Source organism: Alligator mississippiensis, chromosome 3 (assembly GCF_030867095.1).
Source record: "Alligator mississippiensis isolate rAllMis1 chromosome 3, rAllMis1, whole genome shotgun sequence".
NCBI lineage: Eukaryota > Metazoa > Chordata > Crocodylia > Alligatoridae > Alligator > Alligator mississippiensis.
In genome coordinates this window covers 28,116,481-28,143,381 of record NC_081826.1, presented here as the reverse complement: position 1 = coordinate 28,143,381, position 26,901 = coordinate 28,116,481, and the positions used below count along the sequence as shown (strand labels likewise).

At 42.4% G+C, this 26,901-nt stretch overlaps 1 protein-coding gene across 1 annotated transcript in view; it reads right to left on the bottom strand.

The window, feature by feature from the left end:
• The window catches only part of CSMD3 (CUB and Sushi multiple domains 3), a 1,325,501-nt gene that overhangs the window by 641,028 nt on the left and 657,572 nt on the right, over positions 1 to 26,901 (bottom strand). The window contains exon 12 of the mRNA XM_014603846.3: positions 1,379 to 1,482. Coding sequence (XP_014459332.1) covers positions 1,379 to 1,482 — 104 coding nt within the window. The remainder of the gene's footprint in view (positions 1 to 1,378; positions 1,483 to 26,901) is intronic.

Sequence of the window (26,901 nt, the reverse complement as noted above, 5' to 3'; positions counted from 1 at the left end):
GAGAGAGCTGTGGACCCAGGAGTGGGGCAAGTAAGTTGAGGCTCTGAGAGGGGGCAATAGATGAGTCCCTGGTGAGACAGGCAAGCAAGTTGTGGCCCTGGGGAGAAGGGGTGGCTTGGTCCAGGTAAGTCCTATGGTACCTGAGGCCACAAGTGGGACTAAGGTTGGTAGAGGTAGCAGAGTGAGAGCCACTAGTAAACAGGGTTGTCCTCTGACACTGACTGGAACAGCTGGGGTGCAATATCTGGCATAAGACAGGGGTGGAGTCGGGCTATTGTTTTGTGAATCACTTAGTTCCATTCAGGTGAGGGCCATGGGACAGGCCCAAAACACTGCACCGGGGCTGACTGAAGGATGAAGAATGAAGCCCGAGGATCTCTATGAGTAGGGTGCATGAGTGTGGCCCCAAAGAGGGTCACGGGATAGAGACAGAGAGAGGCCCCAGTGACAGAGGGGTGGTGTGTGTGTGTGGCCTGTAATAGGGCAGAATGGAAGAGGCACAACACTGCTAAGTTGGCCTAGCCTCAGGCTGGGTCATTGCACTGCCATTGAAAACATCTGCAAGGCACAGGACACATGTAAGGGAAGGCTGGAGCATGTACGCATCGCTCATGTGAGCTGGGCATTCAAAGGGCAGCCTCCCGCCTAACTAACACCTTTATTATTCACCAACATAGCATAGCAGGCAGCTGGCTTGCCCAAAGACAGGTGGATGGCCAGCACTGTGGCTGGTTGGGGGAGGAGTTCCACTTGTCACACTGATTCTTATTAGAAATGAGTTTGAGATGGTGATGCATATCTGTATGAAATACTAAACTACATCATCTTTGCTCAACAAGTTAACTGTATTGGTTACACAAGAACCAAGTTTTAGTGGTATATAGCTTAACTAATAGGAATATCTAGCACAGGGGTTGTCAAACAGGGATATGTCTACCCCTGGGGGTACTTGGGAAGGCCCCAGGGGTATGCGGCAGTGGCGTGGGGAAGCGGCAGCACTTCCAGTTTTGCTGTCCGCGGTTCCAGTTTTGGCGCCAGTGCTTTTGACTTTCCAACAGGGCATGCCCCCCCCACCCTTGTCAATCGGCCGCCAGGGGAAACCCCCCCAGCTCGCTGACCGGCCAGGGGACTCCCTGCTTCTTGACTGGCTGCTGGGGGTATACCAACCAAAAAACGTTGAAAACCCCTGATCTAGCACAAAGAATCTAGCATATTTTTCCAGGTTTATCTCCCATGTATTAACACACTTTATCATACATAGCAGCGTTACCAATTTGAAGAGCTTCATATTTATCATCATCACCAAAATATTGTATTTATACAGGCATATAAGCCTATACTATGTTATGTTCTACAGAGAATAACAAATCAGACTTACACTTGCAGCACAGTTTTGGGATCACCCACTTCTCCTCCATCACCAATTGTCAGTGTGTCATAGCCAATCTCCAAATCAAATTCTTCAAAATTTATCTGGATGACCTAGTAAAAACAAAAAAAAAAGACCTTAGAAATAAAAATACTTCCTTGTGAAGTGAGTCAATGCAACATACAAGCTCAAAAAAAAGAAGTAATAAGTACATATATCAATAGCATTTTATTGAAGGCCATTTGGTTAACTTATAGGATTTGTTAAAGCAGGGTTGTCCAGCTTCTGAGTAGGTGGGGTTCACATGATCCTTGGATAGAATGCCATCCAGTCTACATAACATGTCATGTGGCTTCCCCCTCTTTCCCACAATGTGGATGCAATTCACTTCTGCTTATTTGAAGAATTGATAATTATTTAGCTCTGTAAATTCTGTGGAAGTGAGGACATAAGGTACTCCTCAAATGTATGAGAAGGCTCAGGTGATACAAAGTAGTCCCTCAGCCTACCGGTAAAAGCAGTTTCAACTTCCAGAGAGAAGAATTGTGTTATGGGCCTATACTACATTTTAAAGTATCATATGTATTGAACAATATACAGTACACATATTTTATGTTATTAAGACAGCTTTAGTTAGGATGGGTTGAGCTTTACATTTAAAACTGGATTCAACTACTTTACTAAATATGAAAAATATACCATATTTTTCCCATTATTCATATAAATTACATTTTAAATGGAAATTACTCAGATTTTTCAAACTTCCCATACAATTAAAAAGCAATGAATTCTTGATTATAGGTTACACTTGCAGATTAATCTATTCCTTTTTTAATTAATACTCATTTATTTTTGTTCTTTGTCAGAACTGAATGTTTCTCTTCACAGCTACAGGTGATAAATGTTGTTTTATTACAAAGAATTCACTTAAAAATGATCTGCCACTGATGGAGAGTTGAAGACATTTTTACTCAAAGGTGAGTATAACTCATACAGGAGGAAGGAGGAAAAATGGGTTTGAGTTCATGTGCAATACAACGCAGGTAAGCCAGATGGAAGGGGAAACTGGTGTACATGTGCATGGATTTATGGAAGTACAAAAGAGAGGGACACATGCTGGAGTTTATACATATGGAAAGGAAAAAGTCATAGGGATGAAACATTTAGGAGGGAATGAGGGTGACAATAGTAAGGTACAAGCAGCAAGGGAAATTAGCCTGACAAGAGTGAGAGAAAATGTGATATAGCCTCACCCATTGTATACTGCTCTGTTAAGCAAAGCAGATGTAAACTCCATTTAATTGGCCAGTAAACTCTGATGACATTGTGCTGCATCAGAGAAGAGAAAAGTACATAAAACATGAACATACACATTGATGTTTAAAAGCAAAAATAAAACTGAGGTTGGGATTTCATGTCTTCATGCTCATTTTTTTTCCCCTTAGTGATCATTCATGATTATATTTGCAATAAAAAGTTTTATTACAAAAGTACTTTTATTACAAAAAATACTTCTGGACAAAAATAATATTTTGGTTTACATTTTAGTTAAGTGTGTATCAGTAACTTCTAATATATTATATGCATATTACAACTATCTGGAATCCATGTATCAAAGTCATACATTCAGATTTATCGTTAAAATGAAGAAATACAAACATGTGAATGGAAGGAAATTCACCATTATGGCACCCAGCAATCTTATCTTAATGTTATACTACAGGGCCCTCATGAGAAAGAAGGAAGAGAGAGAGAAACATTTTTGAAAATCAGTTTAATTTGACATGCAACTACAAAAATGTTATAATTATCATCATGCAGTTCTTCTAAACCAGTGTTTTTCAATGTGAAGGTTGTGTAGGTGGGACTTCAACCCATTGCCCAATTGAAAAAATCAAGGTTGTTTGCACTTCAGATAAATGAGTCAACAGATATCTTGAACTGTGCAGAAGTGGGGTTTTGTTTTTATCATGGTGGGACCAGGCTTTGTTGACAAAATGGTTGGTGGGACATAAGGTGCAAAAGGTTGAGAACCACTGTTCTAAACTGTAACCATAAGGGGCACCTTGTATCATTTTAACATCTACCTTGCAATTTTCAATTAAAAAAAAAAACCAGTAAAGATTTCAATTGAATTTACAACCATTTTTATGTCATCAGCCTCTAGCAAAGCTGCTGGAGACAGGGTAACTAGGAAGCTCCAAAGAAGAGAGAGAAAACCCAAACCCTTTATGATTCCAAATCTTCTGTGATGTATAGAATAGGGCTGTGTGAAGCTTTGGTAGCCAATTCGATTTGGCCCAATTTGGCAGCCAAATCTCCAAATCCGAATTGAATCAGGAGATCCATTAATCTCTCTGAATCTAATCAGAAGCCTCCAAATTGATTCAGAGATTTGGCCATAGAGTGCACAGGCAGGCGCTAGGCAGTGCTGGTGGGAGCAGCTAGGGCAGCTGCCAGATGAGACCTGGTTTGAGCAGGCAGCCGTGGAAGAAGCCATGGCTCATCTGGCTGCTCCCCCACTGAGGCAAGGTATGCAGTGCTGGCAACCCTAGAAGAAGCTGCAGGGGCTGGGGGAATGATTGGGAGCTGGGGGATCAAACTGGTAACGAGGGAATCAAACCAGGAGCTGGGGGGGAAGCCCCTGTTCATGCCCACAGCCCCCGATTATTCTCTCAACTCCCAATCATTCCACCAGCTCCCCAATCATTCCCTCCATCCCCAGTGGCTTGTTTTGGGGCTGCTGTCTCAAGCCGTGGTTCACCTGGCTGCTCCCGACTGCCCCCTTGCTGGGGTGATGCAGGCAATACTGGTAGCCCTTGGAGAAGTGGCAGGGGAGCGGGGGAATGATTAGGAGCTGGGGAATTGAACCAGGAATTGGGGAATCATACCAGGAGCTGGGGCAATGATTGGGGGATGGGGGAACAAACAGGGGCTTCCCCCCAGTTCCCAGTTCAATTCCCCAGCTCCCTGATCATTTCCTCCAGCTCCCTGATCGTTCCCCCTAGCCCCTGAGGCTTCTCCCAGGACTGCCAGCCAGCACTGCCTGCCTTGCCCTGGTAGGGGGACAGCTGGGGGAGCTGTGGCCTGAGCTGGGGGAATGATGGGGAGTTGGGGAATTGAACCAGGAGCTGAGGGAATGGTCAGGGGCTGAGGGAATGAACCGGGGCTTTTCCCTAGCTCTTAGTTAGATTTCCCAGCTCCCAATCATTCCCCGCAGGCCCTGGGGCTTCTCCTGGGGCTGACAGCACTGCCTGCCTCACCCCAGAGGGTGGGGTTGCTTCTTCTGGGGCTAGGGCTTGTTCGGCTGCTGCTCCTGCCAGCACTGCCTGCCTTTATAGTTTATGGCTGAATAAGATTCAGTGCCGAATAACTTTGGATTTGGATTCATCCGAATCAAATCAGGACAGTGATTCAAATCACCGAATCTAACCACTGTCTTTCCGAATCACCGAATCTGAATCTGAAGTGAATACTTTCCGCTTCACACAGGCCTAGTATACAATATTCAATTAGCATATAAATGAATCCATCACCAAGTGTGAATATGTATCATTAAGATTGCATTTTTAATTGTTTTGGAAGGCTTGTGTAATTATAGTGAATGAGAAAACAAGAACGCTTTTTCACAGTAAACACCAGAATTTTAGAATTTGTTTTCATTCAAAGGTCAAACAAAAGCAAAACCTCTTGCTTGTTTTGTTTTTCAAAGCAAAAACAGAAGGGAGGAGAGAGTCAGCTTTGAATAACCAAGTGCTTGGAGCTCTCTCTTAGGAGGCCGAACACACAGGACATTTGTACAGGTGCTTGCACTTTTAAAAGTGCTCAGCACTGTGGCATACACAATTGTGTAAGTGGCAAAATGCATGTCAATGCTGAGAAAATGTCAGCTGCATGCTTTTGAACTGAAACACCTGAAAGTTGTCTCCATTTTTAACTAAAACACTGCCTCCATTTTTTGGGTGCAGTTTGCCATTTATACAACTGCATGCAATGCAGTGCAGTGTGAGTCAGCTCATGTGAGGAGCAGACTTGATTAATCTATTAACCAACCTCCTGTGCATCGCAGGACAAATAGGTATGTGTATAAATGCCCTTAGTTATAATTCTCTGTTTCTGACTAGTAGCCAAGACTTATATCTAGTTTTTCCAAATCCTAGTTAGATGTCCCTGTCACTCAGATAGTGGTTGCTCTGGCTTAGTCTCTCTTTCTCTCTGTCTGAAATACTACCCAAGATCTAAGATTTATTTCAATTGGACGTGTTGTCAAAACAAATACACTTTCACAAAATAGCTGTGATGCATTTGAATTGGCATTTTCTAATAAAATGTTTTAATTGAGAAATTTCCAAAGAATCCACTCAGATTCTTGTCATTGGATAACAGCCGTTCTAACCTTGTGGTAATAGAAAGATTTTACCACAAAGCATTTACCATATATACTCACCCATACATACAGATAAACCTGCCTGTAGTGTACCAGACCCTTTGAAAAAGTTAGTTTTTGAGCACAATTGGTAGCCACAAAGCACTTCATTACTGTCACAAACCAGAAGTATATTAAAAAGAAAACTGTATTTTATAGTAACTGACAGTAAAATTCTGGAATTATTAAAACTGAATATATAATGTTAATCGTTGTGGTCTCTATTACCATGATTTCTTCTCTTCAAAAATTCTGAATCAACTTAAATTTAGAAAAATGTGGCTACTTCCTCCACAACTGCCAGTATTAAAATTGCCAGCAGTAACCACTACATTACATTATATTTTATGAATAGAAAAAAATATAAAGATGGTACTTAGAATCAGCAAGCTGTATCTAATACAACCCATGCCTCTTGGTGGGAAATGCTACGATGAGCTGCTTCAGCCATATCAGAGTGAAAATATTGTATTTCATATCTCTAAATTGCAGCCCAATAAGGATTAAGGGAGTAAGAATAGCACAGCCCTGAGGCTGAGTCATGTGGTTGGGCTTTCCCAGACCTGGGGACACACTGGGAACACATGCATGTGTTTACTAGATCAGGTTAACCCTTTCTTGATTTAAGTTAGTGCACCTCCTAATATGAACTAACTTAGATCAGGCACACCTTTTTTGCTGAATTAAACCCTCCAAACATCTGTATGTCTAGGCATTTAGATCAAACAAACCCTAGTTAGGTCAATCTAAATGTAATGCCTGTACATACCCTAAATGAGCAAGGATACAAGGTGGCTATAAAAATCAGATTAGTTCTAGGTCTTGACAGAATGATATCCCAAGTCAGAAGAACACCAAAAGCAAATAAAAATCCTATGGAAGACATGTTCATCTTTATTTTATCTATTGCTAAGCCAGATCATGTTAATAGATCAAGTTCATATTTATTCTATGCATAAATTAGAAATAAATCCAGTTTTAGGACATTCCTAATATCAGAACAAAGTAGCAGTAGTATACTACTGATACCTCTAATTTAACATTTAAACATAGGGAATTAGCTGGAGTGATAGTGGAGCCACTGGCACAACTGTTTGAGAACTCACGGTGCTCAGGACAAGTCCCAGAGGATTGGAAAAGGGTCAATGTGGTCCCTATTTTCAAGAAGAGGAGGAAGGAGGAACCAGGTAACTATAGGCTGGTTAGTCTCACCTTTATCCTTAGCAAGACCTTTGAGAAAATTGTTAAGGATGACATCTGTGGGGGACCAGCGGATAAAATGATGCTAAGGGGCAATCAGCATGGGTTCATAGCAGGCAGATCCTGCCTGACTAACTTGGTTTCATTTTATGACCAAGTCACAAAATGCTTGGATAAAGGAATAGAGGTAGATAGTATTTGCTTAGAATTTAAAAAGGCCTTTGACAGAGTGTCACACCCAATTCTTATAAAAAAACTAAACAGTTGCAATGTAGATTATTACACAGTTCGGTGGGTAGAAAATTGGCTTATTGGACTCACCCAGAGAGTGGTGGTGGACAGGACGGTTTCTACGTGGAGAAAAAATGGGCAGCAGAGTCCCCCAAGGCTCTGTGCTGGGACCAGTACTATTCAATATCTTCATTAGTGACTTGGATGAGGGAGTAGAAAGCACCCTGTCCAAGTTTGATGATGACACCAAACTATAGGGGGAGGGTACACAAACTAGACGGCAGGGAGCAAATCCAGGCTGATTTGGACAGGCTGGGGAAATGGGCCAAACAGAATAGGATGCAGTTTAACAAAGATAAGTGTCATGTGTTGCACCTGAGGAGGAAGAATCAGCAACACTCCTATAGCCTGGGAAGTGCTACTCTAAGTAGCACAACTGCGGAAATGGATCTCGGAGTCATAGCCCACTCCAAAATGAACATAAATTATGAGTGTGATGTGGTAATAAGTAAAGCTAAGAGCACCCTTTCTTGCATAAGCAGGTGCATCACAAACAGGCCTAGGGAGGTGATACTTCCCCTCTATATGGCATTGGTTAGGCCGCAGCTGGAGTACTGCATCCAGTTTTGGGTGCCGCACTTCAGGAGGGATGTTTATGGCCTGGAGAGGGTATAGAAAAGGGCCACTCATCTGGTTAAAGGCCTACAGAAAAAACCCTATATGGACTGATTGGGAGACCTGAACCTCTTCAGTTTCTGCAAAAGGAGGCTGAGAGGTGATCTCGTGGCCGCCTACAAACTCATCAGGTTGGGACAGCAAGAAATAGGGGATACAATGTTTACCAGGGCACCTGTCGGGGTAACTAGAAATAATAGAACTAACTAGAAATAACTAGAAAACTGGAAGAAAGCAAATTCAGATTGGGCATCTGGAAAATATTCTTTACAGTGAGGGTTGCCAAAATGTGGAATAAGCTTCGAAGAGAGGTGGTGCTGTCCCCTTCCTTGGAGGTGTTTAAAAGGAGATTGGACAGATACCTAGCTGGGGTCATCTGACCCCAGCACTCATTCCTGCCCAAGGCAGGGGGTCGAACTCGATGATCTAATAGGTTTCTTCCAACCCTAACATCTATGAAACTATTAAATGTTTTCTATAATAAAAGTACGGGATGCTATTGGGCACAAAATGGGCCTGTCTTGTCTCCAAACCTACACACATATATATGATTTAATGTCAGCTCAATGATTCCTTGAAATTAACAAGACTGCTCCATGTGTAAAAAAAGTAGGGTGCAGATTCAAAAGGAACCTGGCTGCAGTGATACTGTGTATAGCCTACCCTAACATTTAGTTGTGTGTTCCCAAAAGTTGTCTTGTGTCTCCATACCTCAAATGGAAGCACTTATCATATCTCTTGGTCAATAGTCACAGCAGCCAGCACTCAAAACAGGAGATACACACATCAGCCAATAGGAAGTGAGAAAAAAGAGGTGCTAAGAGACCCTTACAGGGAGCAAGTTTCAAAGTTGGGGCCTTTTCACTGAGAGCTCATTACCACTAATCTCACTGTGGCAGGGCACTGGTTGTGCCTACCACTTTAAAGGCCTGGAGCTGGCAGCTGCCAGGTGCCTGATGAGGGCAGCCATTTTGAACCTAGGGCTGCCCATATAAACAGGGCAGTTCTGCTCCTGGAGGCTAGGCAAAAAACATTGCCTGGCTGAAGGGCTGCTGTTGTCATCTGGAAGTAAGGGAGGAGCTGTAGGGGATGGTCAGGAGGCTCCTGGTTCTGGGTACGACCTAAAACTGCAGCTTGCTGGGAGTGGGTGACCTGGTGAGGCTCTCAGTGGCACGGGAGCCTTCAGGAAATGCCAGGCCAGTTACCACCCCAGTGAAAGGCAAGTCAGGGCACTTTAACCCCTAGCCCCCATGACTGGGTGGGTTACCCCTTGTTTGGAGGATGGACCCTTGGAGAGGGGGAAAAGGCCATAGACTCAGGCCTGTCTGAACTTCCCCTGACTGGTCAATGCTGGGACCAGGACTAGAAGGGTCAAAAGGCCAGGGGCTCACCATGAGGAATGCCCAAGAGCTGTGGGCCTGGGGTCCTGACTGGCCTGGAAGTGGGCCAGGACTAGTGAGCCAAAGGTCCCTGGGGGGACCACACCCGGAAGGAGAAGCAGTTCAGGGAGCTATGCTGCCTGGTATGAAGACGGATGAGGCCGCCTGAGAAGAGGAATCTAGGCGGGGTTCAATTAGGAGGATTCTGGGGCCCAGTGTGGGGGCTGGTGATGAGGATAACATCAAGATGCTATCTGCAAGGCTTGGGCTGTGGTGTAGGGGAGGAATGGAGCTGCAGATAATGTCCCCTGGCATTGGGGCAGGAAATGGGCAGCTTCCCACTTAATTACATCTGTTACATAATTAACAACAAGGCGTGGCGGGTGAGAACAAGGGCGGTTAGCTCAGAAACAGGTGGGCAGGCCACGGTTAAATCAGCTCTGAGAAGGCCCCCTGTTACACTTGCACAATTAAAGGCACAGCCAGAAGTGCAACTCCTCAGTCTAACTCATGGCACTTCACATAAAATGCCATGAGTTAGACCGAGCCTCCTGATCCAACAGACATTAGCTCATTAGCCCAACTCTCCCCCCCCCCCCCCTTTGGTCCAAACCTGAGGCAGAAAAATGATACACTGTCCCTTCGCAAGAAAAAGAAAAAGAAAAGCTTTATAGAAAATAGAAGAACTAAGTTTTACAGTGAGAACTACAGTGCAGGTCTCCAGAAGGAGTCTGTGTTTAGGTGATAGTGTTCCAGACAGCAATCTTTCCAAGCAACTGTTTGATGTGGTTGCATGCTACATTGAGTCTAATTCTGTGCATGCCTGACAGATTTGTGCTGAAATCTCTGAAAGGCAACATGAATTTATGGGGAAAAGTGGTGTTCCAGGCAAAATGCCCAACTTCTTAAATTCCAAACTACACCTATACTAATCAAGTGTAACATTTTTACCAGCATAAAATTCAATAACTTGAGCTTCTGAGTTCCTTGTGAAGCAGAAGCACTAGAAAGATATCAACTTCCATAATTTTTCATACCTGAATCTTCTAATGCAAAGTCTCCAGTCAAACACTGACTTGAAAACAGTGTATGGATGCTTTCAAATATTTTAGTTTAATTTCTTAAAATTTGACATTAATCATTCCATGCTATCAGGCATCATGCTTTTAAAAAAGGAACTGTATATCTATTATCCTCCATTAAGCACTCTAAAACTGCCAAAGTATATTAGATAACACTTCAAAGTATAAATATAAAAGGAAAAATGAATTAAAAGGTTCTAGAAAACCTGTGCAGCATTCTTCTATATATTTGTATGTGTTACATGGATTTCAGTGTGATTCATAAAATGCAAGAGAAGGCCTAAAAATTAGCATTCTTTTAACAGCAAACAGATCCCAGAGCATGCTATCTACTTTTGGTTTTGTTTGTGGGAATGTAAAGAACCAAGGAAAAAAAAACCTGTTTGCTGAAAATCATATTTAGTTTTGAAACTTACTGAGGAATCACAATGATTATGGATTTTTTTATGACCTTGTAACAGTTACCCAATCAAGTTCCAATGTGTCCAGAGGCTTGAGAAGCCTCAATTCTGATTGGTGGAGCCAATCCACCAATCAAAAACAAGCTGTGTGGAAGCGGGCCCCGCACCTTCCTCAAAGGGAGGGGAAGAGAATCTCCCAGATTAGGTTGTGGACTCCAGCATGGCAGGTCCATTGGACTTCAGGGGCAGAACCCCCTGAAGGGCATAAAAGGAGAGCATGCTTGGCATGCTGGAGGAGAGACATAGTGAGGGACAGCAAGAAGTGAGGAGCTCCAGAGACGACCATCCTCAGGACTCTGCCTGAACCTCAATGGTGCATGGATTGGCGCATGGTGCTCAGGCTCTAGGAGCTGCTCGAGGTGGCTTGAGCCAGCAAACCCGGCAAGTGGTTGGGTAGGAGGTGCATGGATCGGCACGTGGAGAGCCAGCCCTAGGAGTAGCTCAAGGCTGCTTGGGCCCCACCCAGTATGCACAGCAGCACATGGAAGCCAGCCCTGGGAGTGGTTTGAGGTTGCTCAGGCCCCACACAGTGTGCAGGTCAATGCATGGAGAGCTGGCCCTGGGAGCAGCTCGAGGATGCTCAAGTTAGTCCTGGATCTAGACCAAGTAACCAGAGCCCTGCAGTGTAGCTCCACATTAAACTAAAAGAGCCCCGGTGCCTAAAGTAGAGCCCAGGAAAGGGAAGGACCCCCAGTGTGAGGCTGGGGAATCAGAGCCAGTAAGGGCTTAGCTCCCATGGGAGTGCCCTGGGTGCCCAGTGTAGGACACCAGGCCATTGAGAGGAGCTGGAGGCACCACCAGACAGAGGCTTAATGGGACTGGCCACCAGGGGACAAGCCTTGGCTGCTTCAGAGAGGGAGCGTGAGTTCCTGGGGAAGCGGGTCCCATACAGGAGGTGGGCTTGAGGGGAGGAGGGGTCTACAGCCTCCACTCCCCTTCATTGTGGGAGGGTGCGTGTCCACATCCCAAGTAGCTAAAGGGGGGGAGGGGTGGCTCCAGGGAATACCCCATGGGGTGCTGAGTGCACCCCCATATTTTGTGATTCTTGTTGTTTTGTACTGTAGAGGTTAATATAGTTGTGGGTACTCCTAAAGGGAGTTTATATGGGCTTATCTGTCTTCATTGCCTATATGTGTTTACTACCTATTATCGGAACTTACCTGTATTGTTGCCTGTGTACATCTATAGTACTGCTACCTCAGCTTACCTGGGTTTATCTATGTTGATGCTTATGTGTGTTTTTTGGTTGATGCCTTGACTCATCTGTTCCAAATTATTAGTGATTATTCTGTACAGGGGGGTTAATTTTTGCCTATGCTATAAATCACCTGGTTTATGTTTTTTGCAGTCCCTCAAAGCGGTGCAATATGTTGATTGCAGGTTATTGTATATGATGTCACATACTAATTTTGCTGTAAATATTTAATGTATCTTATTCATATTTATTTATTGTAGCAATACATTTGTATATAGTTAAGCACTTTGTCTCAGCCTGGCTCTATAGAGAAGAGAGGGAACGGCTCCCAGGTAGCAGGCCCCTCTCACAGCACTCTTACCTGACCACCCCATCCCTTCCACTGGCAGATAGGTCACACCCCTGGGTGTACCCAGGCTACAACATATTATGAAAACAATGTTTGGGCCGTTCATCTATAATTAATTTATAATATACCAATCATTTTAAGATTAGAATTGGGCATGGTAAATAGTTAGTGGGTGCATCTACTTATTCATTAATGTGCTTTTGATAATGCGCATTACATTTAGTACCTCCATTGTGAGGTACTAGGAAAAGGTACATTAGCCTATTTTAATGTGCATTACAAAAGTGCACAGGTTTTTGTGATGCTTTCATACATATTAAAATGGCCAAAGGGGCATTAAAGTTTATGTGTAGATGTGTCCAGTGTCTCTGAAAATAAGGTCCCTACTAAAGTCCACAGGAACACAGGATGGGAAAAGATTTCTTGGGTTATGGAATTCAGATCTCTATCAAAGAAAATGATGACATGATATGATCACTTTGATAAACTTCTTAAACCAAATAGTTTTTTTTTTCCCCATTAGTCCTATTGGTGGGTTACTCCAGAACATAATTGTTTTGCTAATTGGGGGCATTCTTCTAATTTCCACTTTCAAACATGCAGTTCCTGTGCCAACATTAACACTCATCTTAAATAGTCCCTCCACCCACCCCCTTGCTGTTGATCTCTGTGCTGTCTTTATAGATGGTAACCACACTCTCAATCAACCTTTTATTTGTTAAGATAAACAAACCAAGCTCTTTCAGTCAACCCTTCAGTTTAAAGAGCCATGATACTCTAAAATATGCTTTTGGAAAACCCCAAAAATCTATAGTTCTGCTTTCATTCCAAAGATGAACACTTGAAAGTCTCATAATGCATATTCAGAGAGAGAAAGAAATGAGAGAGCTTATGCATTTTTTTTTCATGATATGGTGGTTGTTAGTATAATAACAGTAATCTCTATTACTTTGTATTGAATTCACAATAAGAGCATTTAAGATTAATTAATCAGAGAAGTGAAGCTGAGACAATTAATCTGTCTCTGTAACCAACTACTCTTTTGTATTCTACAAAACAGATTATACTATATAAGACTTTCTTCAAATAAACAACTCCACCCCCCCATGCATTCTAATATTATAAAAGCCTAAGTCTGTCTGTCAGTCTGTCTGTCTGTCTGTCCATAATGCTTTATTTACACTCTGATTGGCTGATGGAAACAGCCAATCAGAGTGCTCCAAGTGTGGGGGAGTGTCACCATGATTCTGAAGCTACACTGAGGGCCGGACAGGGTGGGGGAGCCTCGGCTCTCTGCAAGAGGCAGAACAGTGGCAGCATGGGGCATTAGGTAGTAGCACTCCATCCCAGCCCTTTCCTCCCCTCCCCACTCCACCCCTGTCATTCTTGATGGGCAATTGGCTAGTTCCTACATAGTCATATACAGAAGGAGTCTATACATCTCCCTCAGCCCTCACACTTTCCATATGATACACTGGAAAAGATTCTTTATGCTGATAAACACATATGATATCAATGATCCTGGTGACTTTTTTTGTTTAAAGCAATAATTATAAATAGTAATTTCCCCTTAAATATGTATATTGGATATTTTCCTTAGATATTCTTGGCTGTTGTAAATTGGGTACGCTGCTTGGGGCAGCGACTTTTTTCATAGCGTTTAAACAATGGGGTCAATGTTTAATGCTGCTCCTAGACAGTAATACAATAAGCAAAATCCATTTCTAATGTGATTTGGTATCAAAATGCTTTAGGGCAATACCTAGCTTTAAAAGGAGACATAAACCTTCCTCCTGTAAGGAAACTTGAGGAGATAGTCAAGGAGTTCCTACAGTTCAAGGTGATATGGAGATGGGTCTGTGGACAGGAGGCCACAGTCTGGCTGCAGTGAAATTTGTGGCAGGGATACTTCTTGCTCCTGCTGGATTTATAAGTGAGATTGTTTCTTGGAACATTGGATGAGCCAAACCAAACATAGCAGGGACAGCAAAAACTCAGCCCCAGAGAAAACAGACCCACTTGATGGCTAATATCACTAGTTGTAGCTGTTAACTTTAGTAACAGAATCACTTAAAGAAAATTGGCTGACAGTCTGAAGCCCACCCTCTAATTGTCAGCCCACCCTCTAGTTATCAATCAAAGGGAATTTTCTGGTTGTCTGCTTCTCAGAGAAGAGAGACAAGATAAGAAAAGGAAAATGTCCTGCTTATATTTATATTCCTCATATCTTCTCAGAATGGCTAATTGCTTTGTGCTGAGGATGACTGACTACTTCCCAGTTAGAAGATTATGTGTATTTATGTTGGATTATGGAGTCTAATGAAATCCTACAGTCTGATGGATATACATTAACTCAGTAGCAATTTTCCATAGAATCATAGTTCCCACTATCAAACCAATTGTATTAATAGTATATTTGATTACTGTAAAATAACAGTTTCAGTTGATGAATTATTGGAAGTATATTTCAGTAGAAAATGTAGGGGCTAGTTTTGTATAACTTAATTTTTGTTGGCTACACCAAAAGCCAGAATGGTTCAGACTAAGGTCACATTTTACTTGAAACCTGTGCATTCATATTAGTTAAAACAAACAGTCCCAGTTGGTAGTTGTCCCTATCATTCATTATGTGCTCAGTCTTAGTCTTATTAAATTCAAATTCTACTTTAAAACTTTCAGTTGCTCTGGATACAGGAAAAAACATATAAGTCTATTCCCAGGCTCTACAATGAGATTTAAGAATCAGGATCTTAGCCTCAGCACATGGACTTCTATGGACATTGATTTTTTTAACAGTTAAAGACACAATGAAATCAAATTGAATGATCTTTGTACATTGCAAAATCTGTTGCATTTTCATTTTTGGTCATTTGAAACTAGGCAACAGACAAAATGTCTTCTCCCTCTGCCCAAACTTAAAAAAATACAGCAACTGTTTGACCTCGAATAAAATTATCCATTTTATCAACACTGTATCTAGCCTTTGTGTTTCTATACATGATACAGTGTTATCTTCCTAAGACAGCAGAGGCTCCTTCATTCGTGGCAACAGAGTATTACTTTGGTACATAAACCTGATATTTGAAAGGTCAATACCTACTAATTTTGCTGATGTTTTTTTCTAGGAGAAATATCCAACTAACATGCTTACAAGCTTATACCCCAAGACTGTCTCCAAAGGCTCCCAGTGTTAGTAACATAAGCAGCTCCCAATTTAGTTTTTACTCCCCTGAGGCAAATTCTGTGACTCAGTTATGAAACAGGAAAATAAACCTCCCTGGTATATTGAAAAATAATGACAGGAAAAACGAATACATTGCCTTTAATGTTGATACAAATACCATACGTTCTACAGTTCTGAATCTATAACTCATGGCTATTTTACATTTTAAATTAACCTGCCACAGAATGTAGGAAACTGGTACCAGAAATATGGTCCACTTTGATGTGGACTAAAAAAAAATCTATATATGACTGCAAATCTACATATGACGGTTTCAAAGCCATATCTCCTAAGACTTAGGCTCCAGCTGCTCATAGAGTCATAGATTATAAGGCCAGAAGGGACCTAGGAAGATCATTGGGTCCAGCTCCCTGCGCCAAGCAGGAAAGATAACTGGGGTCAGGTGACCCCAGCAAGGTGACTGTCTAGTCTCCTCTTGAAGATTTCCAGGGTAGGTGATCGCATCACCTCTGGAGGGAGCTTATTGCACAGTCTGGACACCCTAGTTACGAAGTAGTTTTTCCTAATGTTGAGCCTGAAACAAGCCTGAAACGATCTTCCAGGAGTTTGTGACCATTACTCCAAGTTTTCCCCAAGGGGATCCTGGTGAACACTTGTGGTGCGAGCCTAAGTCTTCCAACTTCCCTTCCGACCTTACACTCTATAAATCTATGAGTGGCTGGAGCCCAAATCTTAGGAGATATGGCTTTGAAACAGTTCTTCCAGAAACTTGCAGAACAAGCTTGGTCAGGTTCCTTAGCCTCCCTGAGCCTCAGCTAAGCACCTGTAAAATGGAGTAATTACACTTCCCAATTCACAGGCATGTTGTGAGAATAAGTTCATTAAACAACTGTGAGGTGCTGTGGCAGGCTTTGTGGCTGCAGCAGGGCCTAGCAGGCCTGCAGTTTTCACCCCCCTCTGCCCCAAGACAGACACAGTCCCACAAGCACCCATGACATGAGTTTTGTCTGTCAGCAGCTAGAGGTGCAGGGCCCCAGAACCCAAAAGCCCTGCACCAATCTCCTTGACAGCTGGCAGCTTCGTGGCCTCAGCAGGGGCTAGCAGGCCTACAGCTTTCATCCTGATGCACCTTAACACACACAGTGTCACCCATATCACAAGTTTTGTTTGTCCGCAGCTTGAGGTACAGTTTCCCCCAAACCCCTGCACCTATCTCCATGCAACATGTGTTACGCCTCAGCTCTGTATTCTTGGGCAACCCTGGCACAGGATGCAGTCTGTCTGACTCACAAAGGACTCCCCCCCCCCCCTCCCCCCCTTCTCTACCTAAATGAAACTGATTAAGATGCAGTGAGAGACGCACCTAAAACTCTCCAGATAAGGATGATAAGAGTGAACAACTGCCCTTGGTCTCATTTGCATCTGAGATGGAACCAGATGACCATTCATTTACATGAGAGATGGAAAACAGCCTGAAGCAGAGACTGCAGTGAATTCTGGGACCAGAGAAGCAGGAGAGCACTGCATGATGGGGAAACTGTGCTTCCAATGTTAATTAACCCATGTTCACACACACCCAGCTCAGCATTTATCAGACCAGTTCTAATCTGGATTTGCTAAGGACTTTTCCCCCCCCAGACACACACACACAGCTCTAGGTTTAATAGGCATCTCGGGCCGTACATTCCCCGGTCCCACTTTGGGAGGCCTATTTAAACTTGATTGACTAAAACTCGGTTGCCGGGGTAGGGAATGCTGAGGCAAGAGACCGAGTCCTAGGGGGTATTGGCAACATTTGAACAATGGTTAAGGGTTCATCACAGCATCCAGCCTGCTGGAGCCCTAATCACAGAGGTGTTGTCGTATCTTTCCCGAGACGACTGGTAGAAGTCCTCTCCACAAAAGGTTATGAGCACCCCAATAATTGCTTTAAGTCTGTTAAAAGACTATAGTAAGATCTGGAAAAGTCATGCTAAGCTTAGGCTTGTGCACAACAAGTAAAAATCCCAAATCCTGATGCTGCAAGCTATCTATTGTTCCTGAAGAAACCATGGGATATCCCATCAGGATATCTGCCATCCATAGGAATCTCAAGCTGGCTCTCAAGTATTTGGGTTACTCCCTAATCTTACGTGTTTCCTGATTATCAATCAGTTTCCTGAGATGGTCCAAACCAGATAACCCCTTGTCAATAGAAAAGACAATGATTTACACTACTGAGGGTGCTTCAAAGCAGCTGAACTGAGGGTATAAAAATCTGTAAGTGTGTGTGCTTAAAAAAGAAAGAAAGAAGAAGCAGGAGGAAAGAGGGAGAAAAGGAAAGAAGAAGAAAACTCCTGTGCTGACACCATCCCCTGTCGTTCTTGGGACGCTGGAAGAACAGATCATCTCTCTCTTCAAGGACTGTGCTACAGACTGTGCCTGTCAGCTTTGCAGCCTGAGTACCGTGGATTAGGTGAGATTACAGCATTCTCTCTTCTTTCTAGGCATAAACTTCTGAACCTGAACTGTATTAGTTAAGCTTGAGCTAAGTTTTCCCAAATACTTAGTGAAACTAGGGTAGTATTGTCATTGTTTGTGTTTGTTTTTCTTTTGCATGTCTATTACTACTAGTACTATTATATATTTCATATGCTTAGCAATAAATAACTTTTATAGTCAAACTGGTAGTAATTGGGTATATTTTTCCTTCTCTGCTTCTTTTTCCTCCTGTGCTCTGCAGCAACGCTTCTTTTACCTATGCTAAAGATCCCTGTGAAGCCTAAATTATTGTGGGGTCTGCTCATCAAGAGGCCAAAGATTGGGACGTGCTGAGTTTGAAACACATAAGGGGATCAGCTTGTACAGGCTGATTGACCCAGTTTGACTCAGACGTGCCCTTATGAACTGAATGCTGGCCCATGAGGGTGTCAGCTGGACACCCAGCCGGATTCAGAGGGATTCTGTTTACCTGTGTGCTTGTGTCTGACTGCATTTTATTGTTGCTCTTATGAACTGATTCTTGGCATATGAGGGTGTCAGCCTGTCCATGCTGATCAGCCCGGCCAGATCAGGCGTGTCACGTTAATTTGTGTGTGTTTGTGTGAATGACTGATTTGGTGACTGGAGGAACCCAGTCCCATTGAGATTGAGTCCTGCAAGATAGCACCACTGGGGGTGAGGGCTTGCAGAAGGGAGAAATACAGTTCCATATAGTAACACAAGCAGCACACTGACAGAATCACCAAGACCCTAGAAACTATCCCTAATAAATGAGCACACCCCAAAGTAATGGGCAAATTTGGTAACACATGGCAGACTTTGTGGGCTCTGCAGGGGCTAGCACGCCTGCAGTTTTGACCCTGCTGTGGCTTAACACATACATGTGACATGAGTTTTGCTTTCAAGACTTTGGGGTGCAGTTTCCCCGAACCTCCTGCACCTATCTCCTTGAAGCTTGTCAGACTTCATGCCCTCAGAATGGGCTACTGTTTCAGCAAGTTGTGTCCAAATCAGGCCAGAAATGAAAAGTTATAGGCTGATTCAAACTTCTCCATTATATCCTATGGGTGAAATCTTGAAACAGGGTCAAAACAGTGAAACTGTTTCAATGGAATGGAATGGGACAGCCATTTTGAATTGAAACAAAATTCAAAATGGAACGCTGTTCCATTGAAACATTAAAGTGCTGGTCAAAACAGGACACTGCCATTTCACACAGCCCTAATAGCTAACCTATCACAATATTTGGGCTTTGAAGATACCAAGACTCAGTGGGTGCATCTATGCATGCATTTACTCCAGCCCAAATTTACTCTGGTGTAAGATACTCAGGAGTAAGGGTTTCAGGGAAGATGCCTACATATGCAGGAATTAGGGAGAAAATTTGCAACCAGTTCCCTGCAGCTCTGCAATGGGACCCTGCTGTCACTAGGGGGAGCTCCAGGCTCTCCCTGGGTGCTAGTCCAGGAAGTAGCAGGGAGCACTGGGCCAGGAGACAGCTGTCTCTTGGCCTTGGAGGGGGACACTGTCCCTGCCCCAGCAGCAGGGAGCTCCTGGCCCTGACTCCCCAATCAGGGGCATGAAACTTGGAAAGAGCCACAGGGGAAGGGCAGGTCCAAGTCCCCTGCCCTGATTCACCAGTGGGGCAGCTAGCAGCTACCTCTGCAGCTCTTTCCAAGCCCTATGCCTCAGTCACCCAATTGAGACACAGGGCCGGGACCTGCCCCTGATCATGACAGTTCCCAGCCAGCCCCAGGCTGCATGGTGAAGTTTACATGTGCAGCCCAGAGCTGGCTGGAGACTGCCTGAAACAGGACAGTTCCCAGCCACCTCCAGGCTGCACATGCTTCCCCACGCAGCCTAGGGATGGCTGGGAACTGTCCCAGTCAGAAGCAGGTCCCAGGCAGTTCCAGGCTGGGTGGGGAAATGTCCCCATGCAGGCAGCTCCCAGCATCTTCTCCATGATCACAACTGGTGCATAGAGTTGGGGCTGGGAACAAGCTCCCAGCCTCCACTCCATGACTGCAGTCAAGAAGTGGGCGTTGGAAGCTCCCTGCTGCCGGGGAAAGGGGACGTTGTCCCCACCTGGGCACACAGAACATGGGCTGGGGAGCTTGTTCCCCTCCCAGATCCATGAGCATGGAGCTGGAGGTGAACAAGCTCCCCAGCCTGTTTCCCTCAGCTCCACATGCATGGCACTCAGAGTGCAGGGAGGAGCAGGCTCTCCTTCCCCTGCAAACAAGGAGCTCCCAGCGCTGGCTCCATGGTCACAGGGCTCAGGCTGGGAGACCCTTATCTCCCTGCAGTGGCACTGTGACTGCAATGCCACTTCTGGGAGATGCTTACCTACCAGCCCAAGCTCTATGGTCACAGCTTGTTCACCTGCAGCTCCATGCTCACAGGTCTGAAAAACCCTAATCTCCCAGCATCAGCTCTGCAACCATAGGGCTCCTACTGGAAAATGCTTAACTCCCAGCCTGAGCTCTGCAGTCTCAGAGCTTGGGCTGAGAGACCCTTATCTCCTACTGTCTCCCATCTTCTGGTGGATGGCTGACTGGGGACAGATTTTGCTCCTGGTCAAACATCTACACAAGTGCATACAAGTAATGTATGGTGCATTACTAATCCTGAGTAAATTTGCTACTTGCATTTTCAGGTAGCACATTTACTCAGGATTAGAGGTTTACTTTGAAGTAAGTGTGTGCATATGTAGATGCATATACTTACTTTGCTGTAAACTATGGTAATACAAAGTTAAGACTCTCATGTAGATGCACCCAGTATGTCAATAAGAGCAACTGAACACAAAGAAGAAAAGATTTTTCCCAACCATCTTTAATAGTATAATTCAGAAGATACATAAATGATACTTTTAATATCTGGACATCAAAGTAGCAGGAACTGAAACTAGGAGTTTGGAAACCTAACAAAAAGACTCAGGAATTGATTCTGCAATATTTGTCTAACCTTTATTCAAATGAATTATCCATATGACTTGAATGAGCATATTCACATATATGTTAACATGATCAAGGTTAACCATTAGCATGCCATTGAAATTTCCAACAATCAGAACGCAGTCTTATAACTGTTTTTCTTTTAACTGAAAATGCTATTTTTAAGATATCTAGTATTCCAAATTCTGACCTAAGTCTTTATTTTTCCTTTATATCTTAATTTACCCTTTATGTTTCTTAAACCTCAGAAAGATATAATTAGGAGAAACTTAGAGATGTAATATTTATGTTTCGTGTGTCATGAATGCCATATCTAAAGAGTACAAGAACGCACTAAACTGGGATACTTCACAATTCTGAAGAGCGCAAAAGTGTTATGAAGATAGCAATCTTTTATTTCTGTATAGAATGAATCCCTTTTTCCAGGGTAGGATATTCAAAGGAGATTTTCAAAGGATTAAAGGAACCCAAACCCCCATTAATTTTCAGTGGGATTTTGGGCCCTGAACTCTCTTCCTTCCCTTTGAAAATGTTTGTATTTTTTTTTTGATGCATTTGGCTTAGCGGTACATTTGCAACAGAACTCTGCTCAAATTTACTGTGGAATTTATAATACTTTTAAAGTACTCCTTTCTCTGTAATTCATTATTAATCTGCTTAGATCTTTATGTACCTTATTTGAGCTCAAAATGCATCCTGTGTTATAATATTATGTTAATGTTGTGGTATATTATTCTGTATCTAAATTACTAATTGATCATTTATCTAAGGAAAAATATTTTAAAAACTGAAGGATTACTTGAATGTACAGAATATCCTTAGCATTTTATTCCTTCTTTTCAACAAGACACTCTGCCCTTAATTTTAGTCATTTTCCACTGACTTTGTTCATTGTTTTTGTATCAGAGAACTGACAGGTATGCTTACATCTGAAGGACTTAGGCTATTTAATTACCTAGGTTAATAGGAAGGGAATGCAATTAAATATAAATAATAAGTGTTGAAGCAAAGAATCACACGTATGAAAGAGTATCTTTCAAAAATAAAGGGCGCTGCAGAATACAAACCAGAAAAGGGTTATGGAGGCTTCTGCTGAAGAATCTCTGAAGCCTACAAACATTTCTGTATATATATTTTAAACACTGCTGCTAAATAAAATACATACATAATCATAAGGATGATACATTATATTACTAGAGGTTAAATTATCAGGAAAGATCCAGAAGTTTGATAAGATCAGATTTTGTAGCAACTGGAATTTTTTTGACATTATGATGGAGATGGATAAGCGTGTTTCACTAGTAACATTATACTGGTAAAAAGCAAAGAAACAAAAGGTATAAGACTGAGAATAAAGGGCATGCATTAAAAGTTTGTTACTACAAAATACCACCAAACCAAAACAGAGGTTTTCTAAAGCAAAACAAGAGAAAAGTTGTCTGAAAATAAAACTGTATAAAGAAAATGAAACATGAATGTATCAGGCAGAGCACTTTTCAGGATCTTAGCCTTCAGATAACAAAATGAACAGTTAGATTCAGAATTTTGGGCTACATGAACTTCTGCTGCAATCACCTCCCAATATTCCTTCTACTTCCTCTGTCCTTCCAGACTTTACTTTTGCAGTTTTGTCTCCTTTCTTCCTTACTTTCTAGTACCTACATCACCTCTTATCCTTATCCCTTTTTTCCAATCTTTTTCTCAGATAAATTCCCAATTACCCATGCCCCATCATTTGCACTGTCACTATTGATGGCTAGAGAATGATATTTATAATTTTGATTTTAGATATTGGCTTGCATCAAAGCAATGGTCTAGGGGAATGGCAAGGGTCAAATGGTTTCTAAAGTCTGTTTCTGGCAAAGATTCACATTCTCAGCCAAGAGTCCAAAGTTGGTGGACAGACAGGCACATACATCCTGGGAAACTGAAAACATGCAGTAGCACAGTGTTCTCTGAAAATTCATAACAAGATAGGAACATGCAGAATTAGCATCAGGCCATAACGACCATCTGTAAAATCCCTGGGAGCTCTGGTTTTGGTGGAATGACTAAATTAGAAGGTCATAGATGCCCAATTAAGACACCAGCAAATGACCAAATTAAGATGTTTGCATGTGATGTGTTTAAGAAAGAAAGGATTATGCTGACAGGGCAGAACATGGACAAAAAGATGACCACAGGGAAACCAATCAATTGTACCCCGAAATTGAAGAGTTATCAGGTGAAAAAAGAATAAAAAAGGAAGGGTTTCCAGAATAGCAAGTTGGTATTGGCCATTGAACTCCAAGATTGCTGACATCCTTCCAGCAAGAACCATGAGGTGGTGCTCACATGCTGGCCAGATGTACCGTCTCCCTGTGAAACCCTAGGACTGGTAAATATTGGGTAGTCATTTTGTTTTCTTTGCCCGTATTACTATTTTCTATAACTGTATACCAATAAAATTTGCCTATTATCAAACAGAAGGGTCATGGTCAGTCTAAGGAAAGGTTGGGCCCATCTGGAAAAAAGGTATGAAAATTGGGTTGTAAATCCAGTACCAATAACTATTATTGAATTCATATCAATTTTGCATTTTCCCACCAGAGTGAATTTGTTACAATCCATATAACATTTTGAGCTATGGAAGATCATACCCCTCATGTGCTTACTTTCACTCTACGAACATGGGGACAAATAGAAAAAAAGAAACAGAAGCAAGCTCCTGGATTTAGGTCAGGTCCCCTGATACCACAGGCAATCACAACACAAAATCCCATTAATAATTTTATCAAATGACACCCTAAAATTACTCACTTTCTTAAGATATCCAACAGGTATGTAATGGCAGAACTCCATGAATGTCAAAGAAGCCATGCTGGTTTACACTAATTGCATTAATCTGAAACATGGTGTCCAGAATTAAGATCCATTATAATCAGGACCTTCTGGATTAAATAGTCTATTTTGCTAGCATTTATCAGGGCTGTACAACATTTCAATGGATGTTTCATTTTGAAGCTGTTTTGACACATTTCAAGCTTGAAACAGCAAAATCTAAATGGAACAAAAAGCTTCAACACATCTTTGAAATGAAATGAGGGCACTAGAAATGTTTCAAAAGTTTCTAAACATTTTGAGTTTTGAAGCCAGGTTTACTGCAGCTAAACAGAAAATAAGGAGAGGGAGGAAGATGGGGGAAGGACTGGTCTCTGATATTGACATCTAGCTCCCTGTTCAATTCCCCAGCTCTCTGATCGCTTACCCCAGCTCTCTGATCATTTCCCCAGCTCTTCCCGCAGGGCATGGACCCCAATCTGCATGCGGGGTTTCGGCAGGCTGCCACTGAAACTGTAGAGACCTGGGGAAAGTGATCAGAGAGCTAGGGAACTGAACTGGGAGCTGAGGAATGACAGCATGCTGCTGAGGCCAGTGGCAGCACTAGGCTTCCCAACATCATCCAGCATGCAGATCTGGGGGCCCACACCCCCTGGGAAGAGTCTGGCACAGCCTTGCATCCCTCCTGGGGGTGCGGGCTCCTGGATCTGCATGCAGGATGACAGCAGGCTGTCGCTGCTAGCTCGGGCCAGCACCAGCACTGGGTCCTTCCTGGCACTCTGCGTGGGCTGTGCTGGGCAGACTCAGGTACTGGCACTGGCCCCAGCTGGCAGCAGCATGCAGATCTGGGGGCCCATGCCCCCTGGGAAAAGTTCAGCACAGCCCCGCAGCCCTCCTGGGGGGCATGGGCCCCCTGATCTGTTCACGGGATGACAGCAGGCTACCAGTGCTGGCAAGTGATATGAGTTTTGCTTGCCAGCAGTTTGAGGTATAGTTTCCCAGAAACCCCTGGAACTATCTCCTTGAAATTTGGCAGACTTCATGGCCTAAGAAGGGGCTACTACTCCTACACTTTCCATCCAAATAAGGTACAAAATGACAAAGGTATAGGCATTTTCATGATTCCTCATTATAGCCTATGGGCAAAATGTCAAAATGTGTTGAAACAGTGATACAGTTTCGACGAAATGAAATAGAATAGTGCTTCGAAATGAAATGACAAAACAAAATACTGTACCTTCAAAATGGTGAAAGGGAAGTTGAAATGAAATGTTTCTGTTTCGCACAGCCCTAACATTTACCAAAATTGTCTAAAATACTTCTGGAACCTCACAGTTCCCGTCCACCCCGGTTTGCAAGGAGAGTTTATAGCAAAATCTATTAATCCAATTCCCTTCTCTGAAGGGGAATTTTCTAACAAAATGTATAGCACTGTGTGCAGCGTACTGGGATGTTTTGCTGCAAATGACAATTTACTGAATTCCATAGATAAAATGACAAGGGTTTGCTCCAGAGTTCATGAGAAGTGTGATTACCTAAATCCAGACTAGACAAATAGTGATAGGGATGTTCTAAACAGTAATGAAAAAGATAAAATATGTCAAAAAATAACAACATTATCTGTCTTCTAGATAAGAATAATATCATGCGTGCCAAGAGGACAAAACCACAGCCCTTCATGGACTACGCGGTGTACAGCCTTCACAGAGATACAAGGGAATGAGGAGCAAGCTCTACCCCATTTGGGCCCCACACATGAGCCCAGGTTATAGCACTCCCTGCACCAAGAGCACAGAGACTAGACTGATCCAGACACTCTGAAGAGCAACAGTCCATTCCATTGCTGTAATGCTAGCCAGACACACTGAAGGCAGCAGGAATGACGAACCATTTTTCTTTTCTTTCCCTCCTGCACCTTGAGGAGATTTTGTAGATACAATCCACACAGTGCTTCCTGTGGGCAACCTACTCAGTGATTATGACTGTCAATTACATAATGTGCTTTTGAAAAAGTCATTTCAGAAGGGTGGTGGGGACACATAAATTACAGGTATTTTCTTTTCCCAGCAAACTAAGATAGATGTCAAAGAAAGGTATAGCATCAGCAGAAAATTTACTATTAAAAATCACTCATAAGAACAATGACATGTAGAGGAAGGTGGCAAAGCCATTAGAATGCAATTTAGTTACTGTCAGTTCTTCACATACAACAGACTAAAATGCATTCTAATTATTCACAAATTAATCAAATTCAAAGCTAGTGCAGCTCTAATGGAAGTCTTCGGACATGTTAAGACAGGTATTTAGAATAATACAAAGTATTATTTTGTTCGATCAAATGAATGTACTGACTCATATTTAAATTCTTATTAACATACATTCCTTTTTCCTTCTTTTACATCAAAGAAATCAAGTGATTCCAGATTTTTCAACGATCAGCTCTTCTTATATGGAATACCAGATAGCAATAATTCATCCCTCAGTTAAAGAAAAGTAAAAAATATTTTAGTCCTATCCAGTCCCTATTCCTTGAGATAATGTTAGAGTTTTCAATAATTCTTGCTTTTTCCTATAATTGAAATATTTGTGATATTGCATAATCCAATTATAAAGTTTATCAAGCAGATAAAATGTACACAAGCAAAACAAATATTGCAGCCCACAAAATTATGTGAGAGGAATGTTTAAATGTATAAAGGAGGAATTACTGAGACTTTACTTAAGATTCTGGAAGAAATCTAAATTATTGCATTTTAATTTATTTAGCTATCACAACAGACTTTATACAGTCACCAGTATAATAGTATATTGTCCCTCACAGTTTTATAATTATCTTGGTAGAGTAAGTACATAGCAGATAACTTCTCTAAAATAGGATTATACTTATACATTGCTACAAAGCAATGAGATCTATATATTTTCAAGGTGATGTAAAGGAATTGACTATACCTATGTAAGTTCTTAAAATATGAAATTCTGTTAAACTTATCTGAATATAAACCAGGAAAAAATGATTTAAGTAAATGTATACATGTTGCTATGATAACAAAACAGTTAACAGATTAAGTGCACTTATATGGAAATGTTACTAG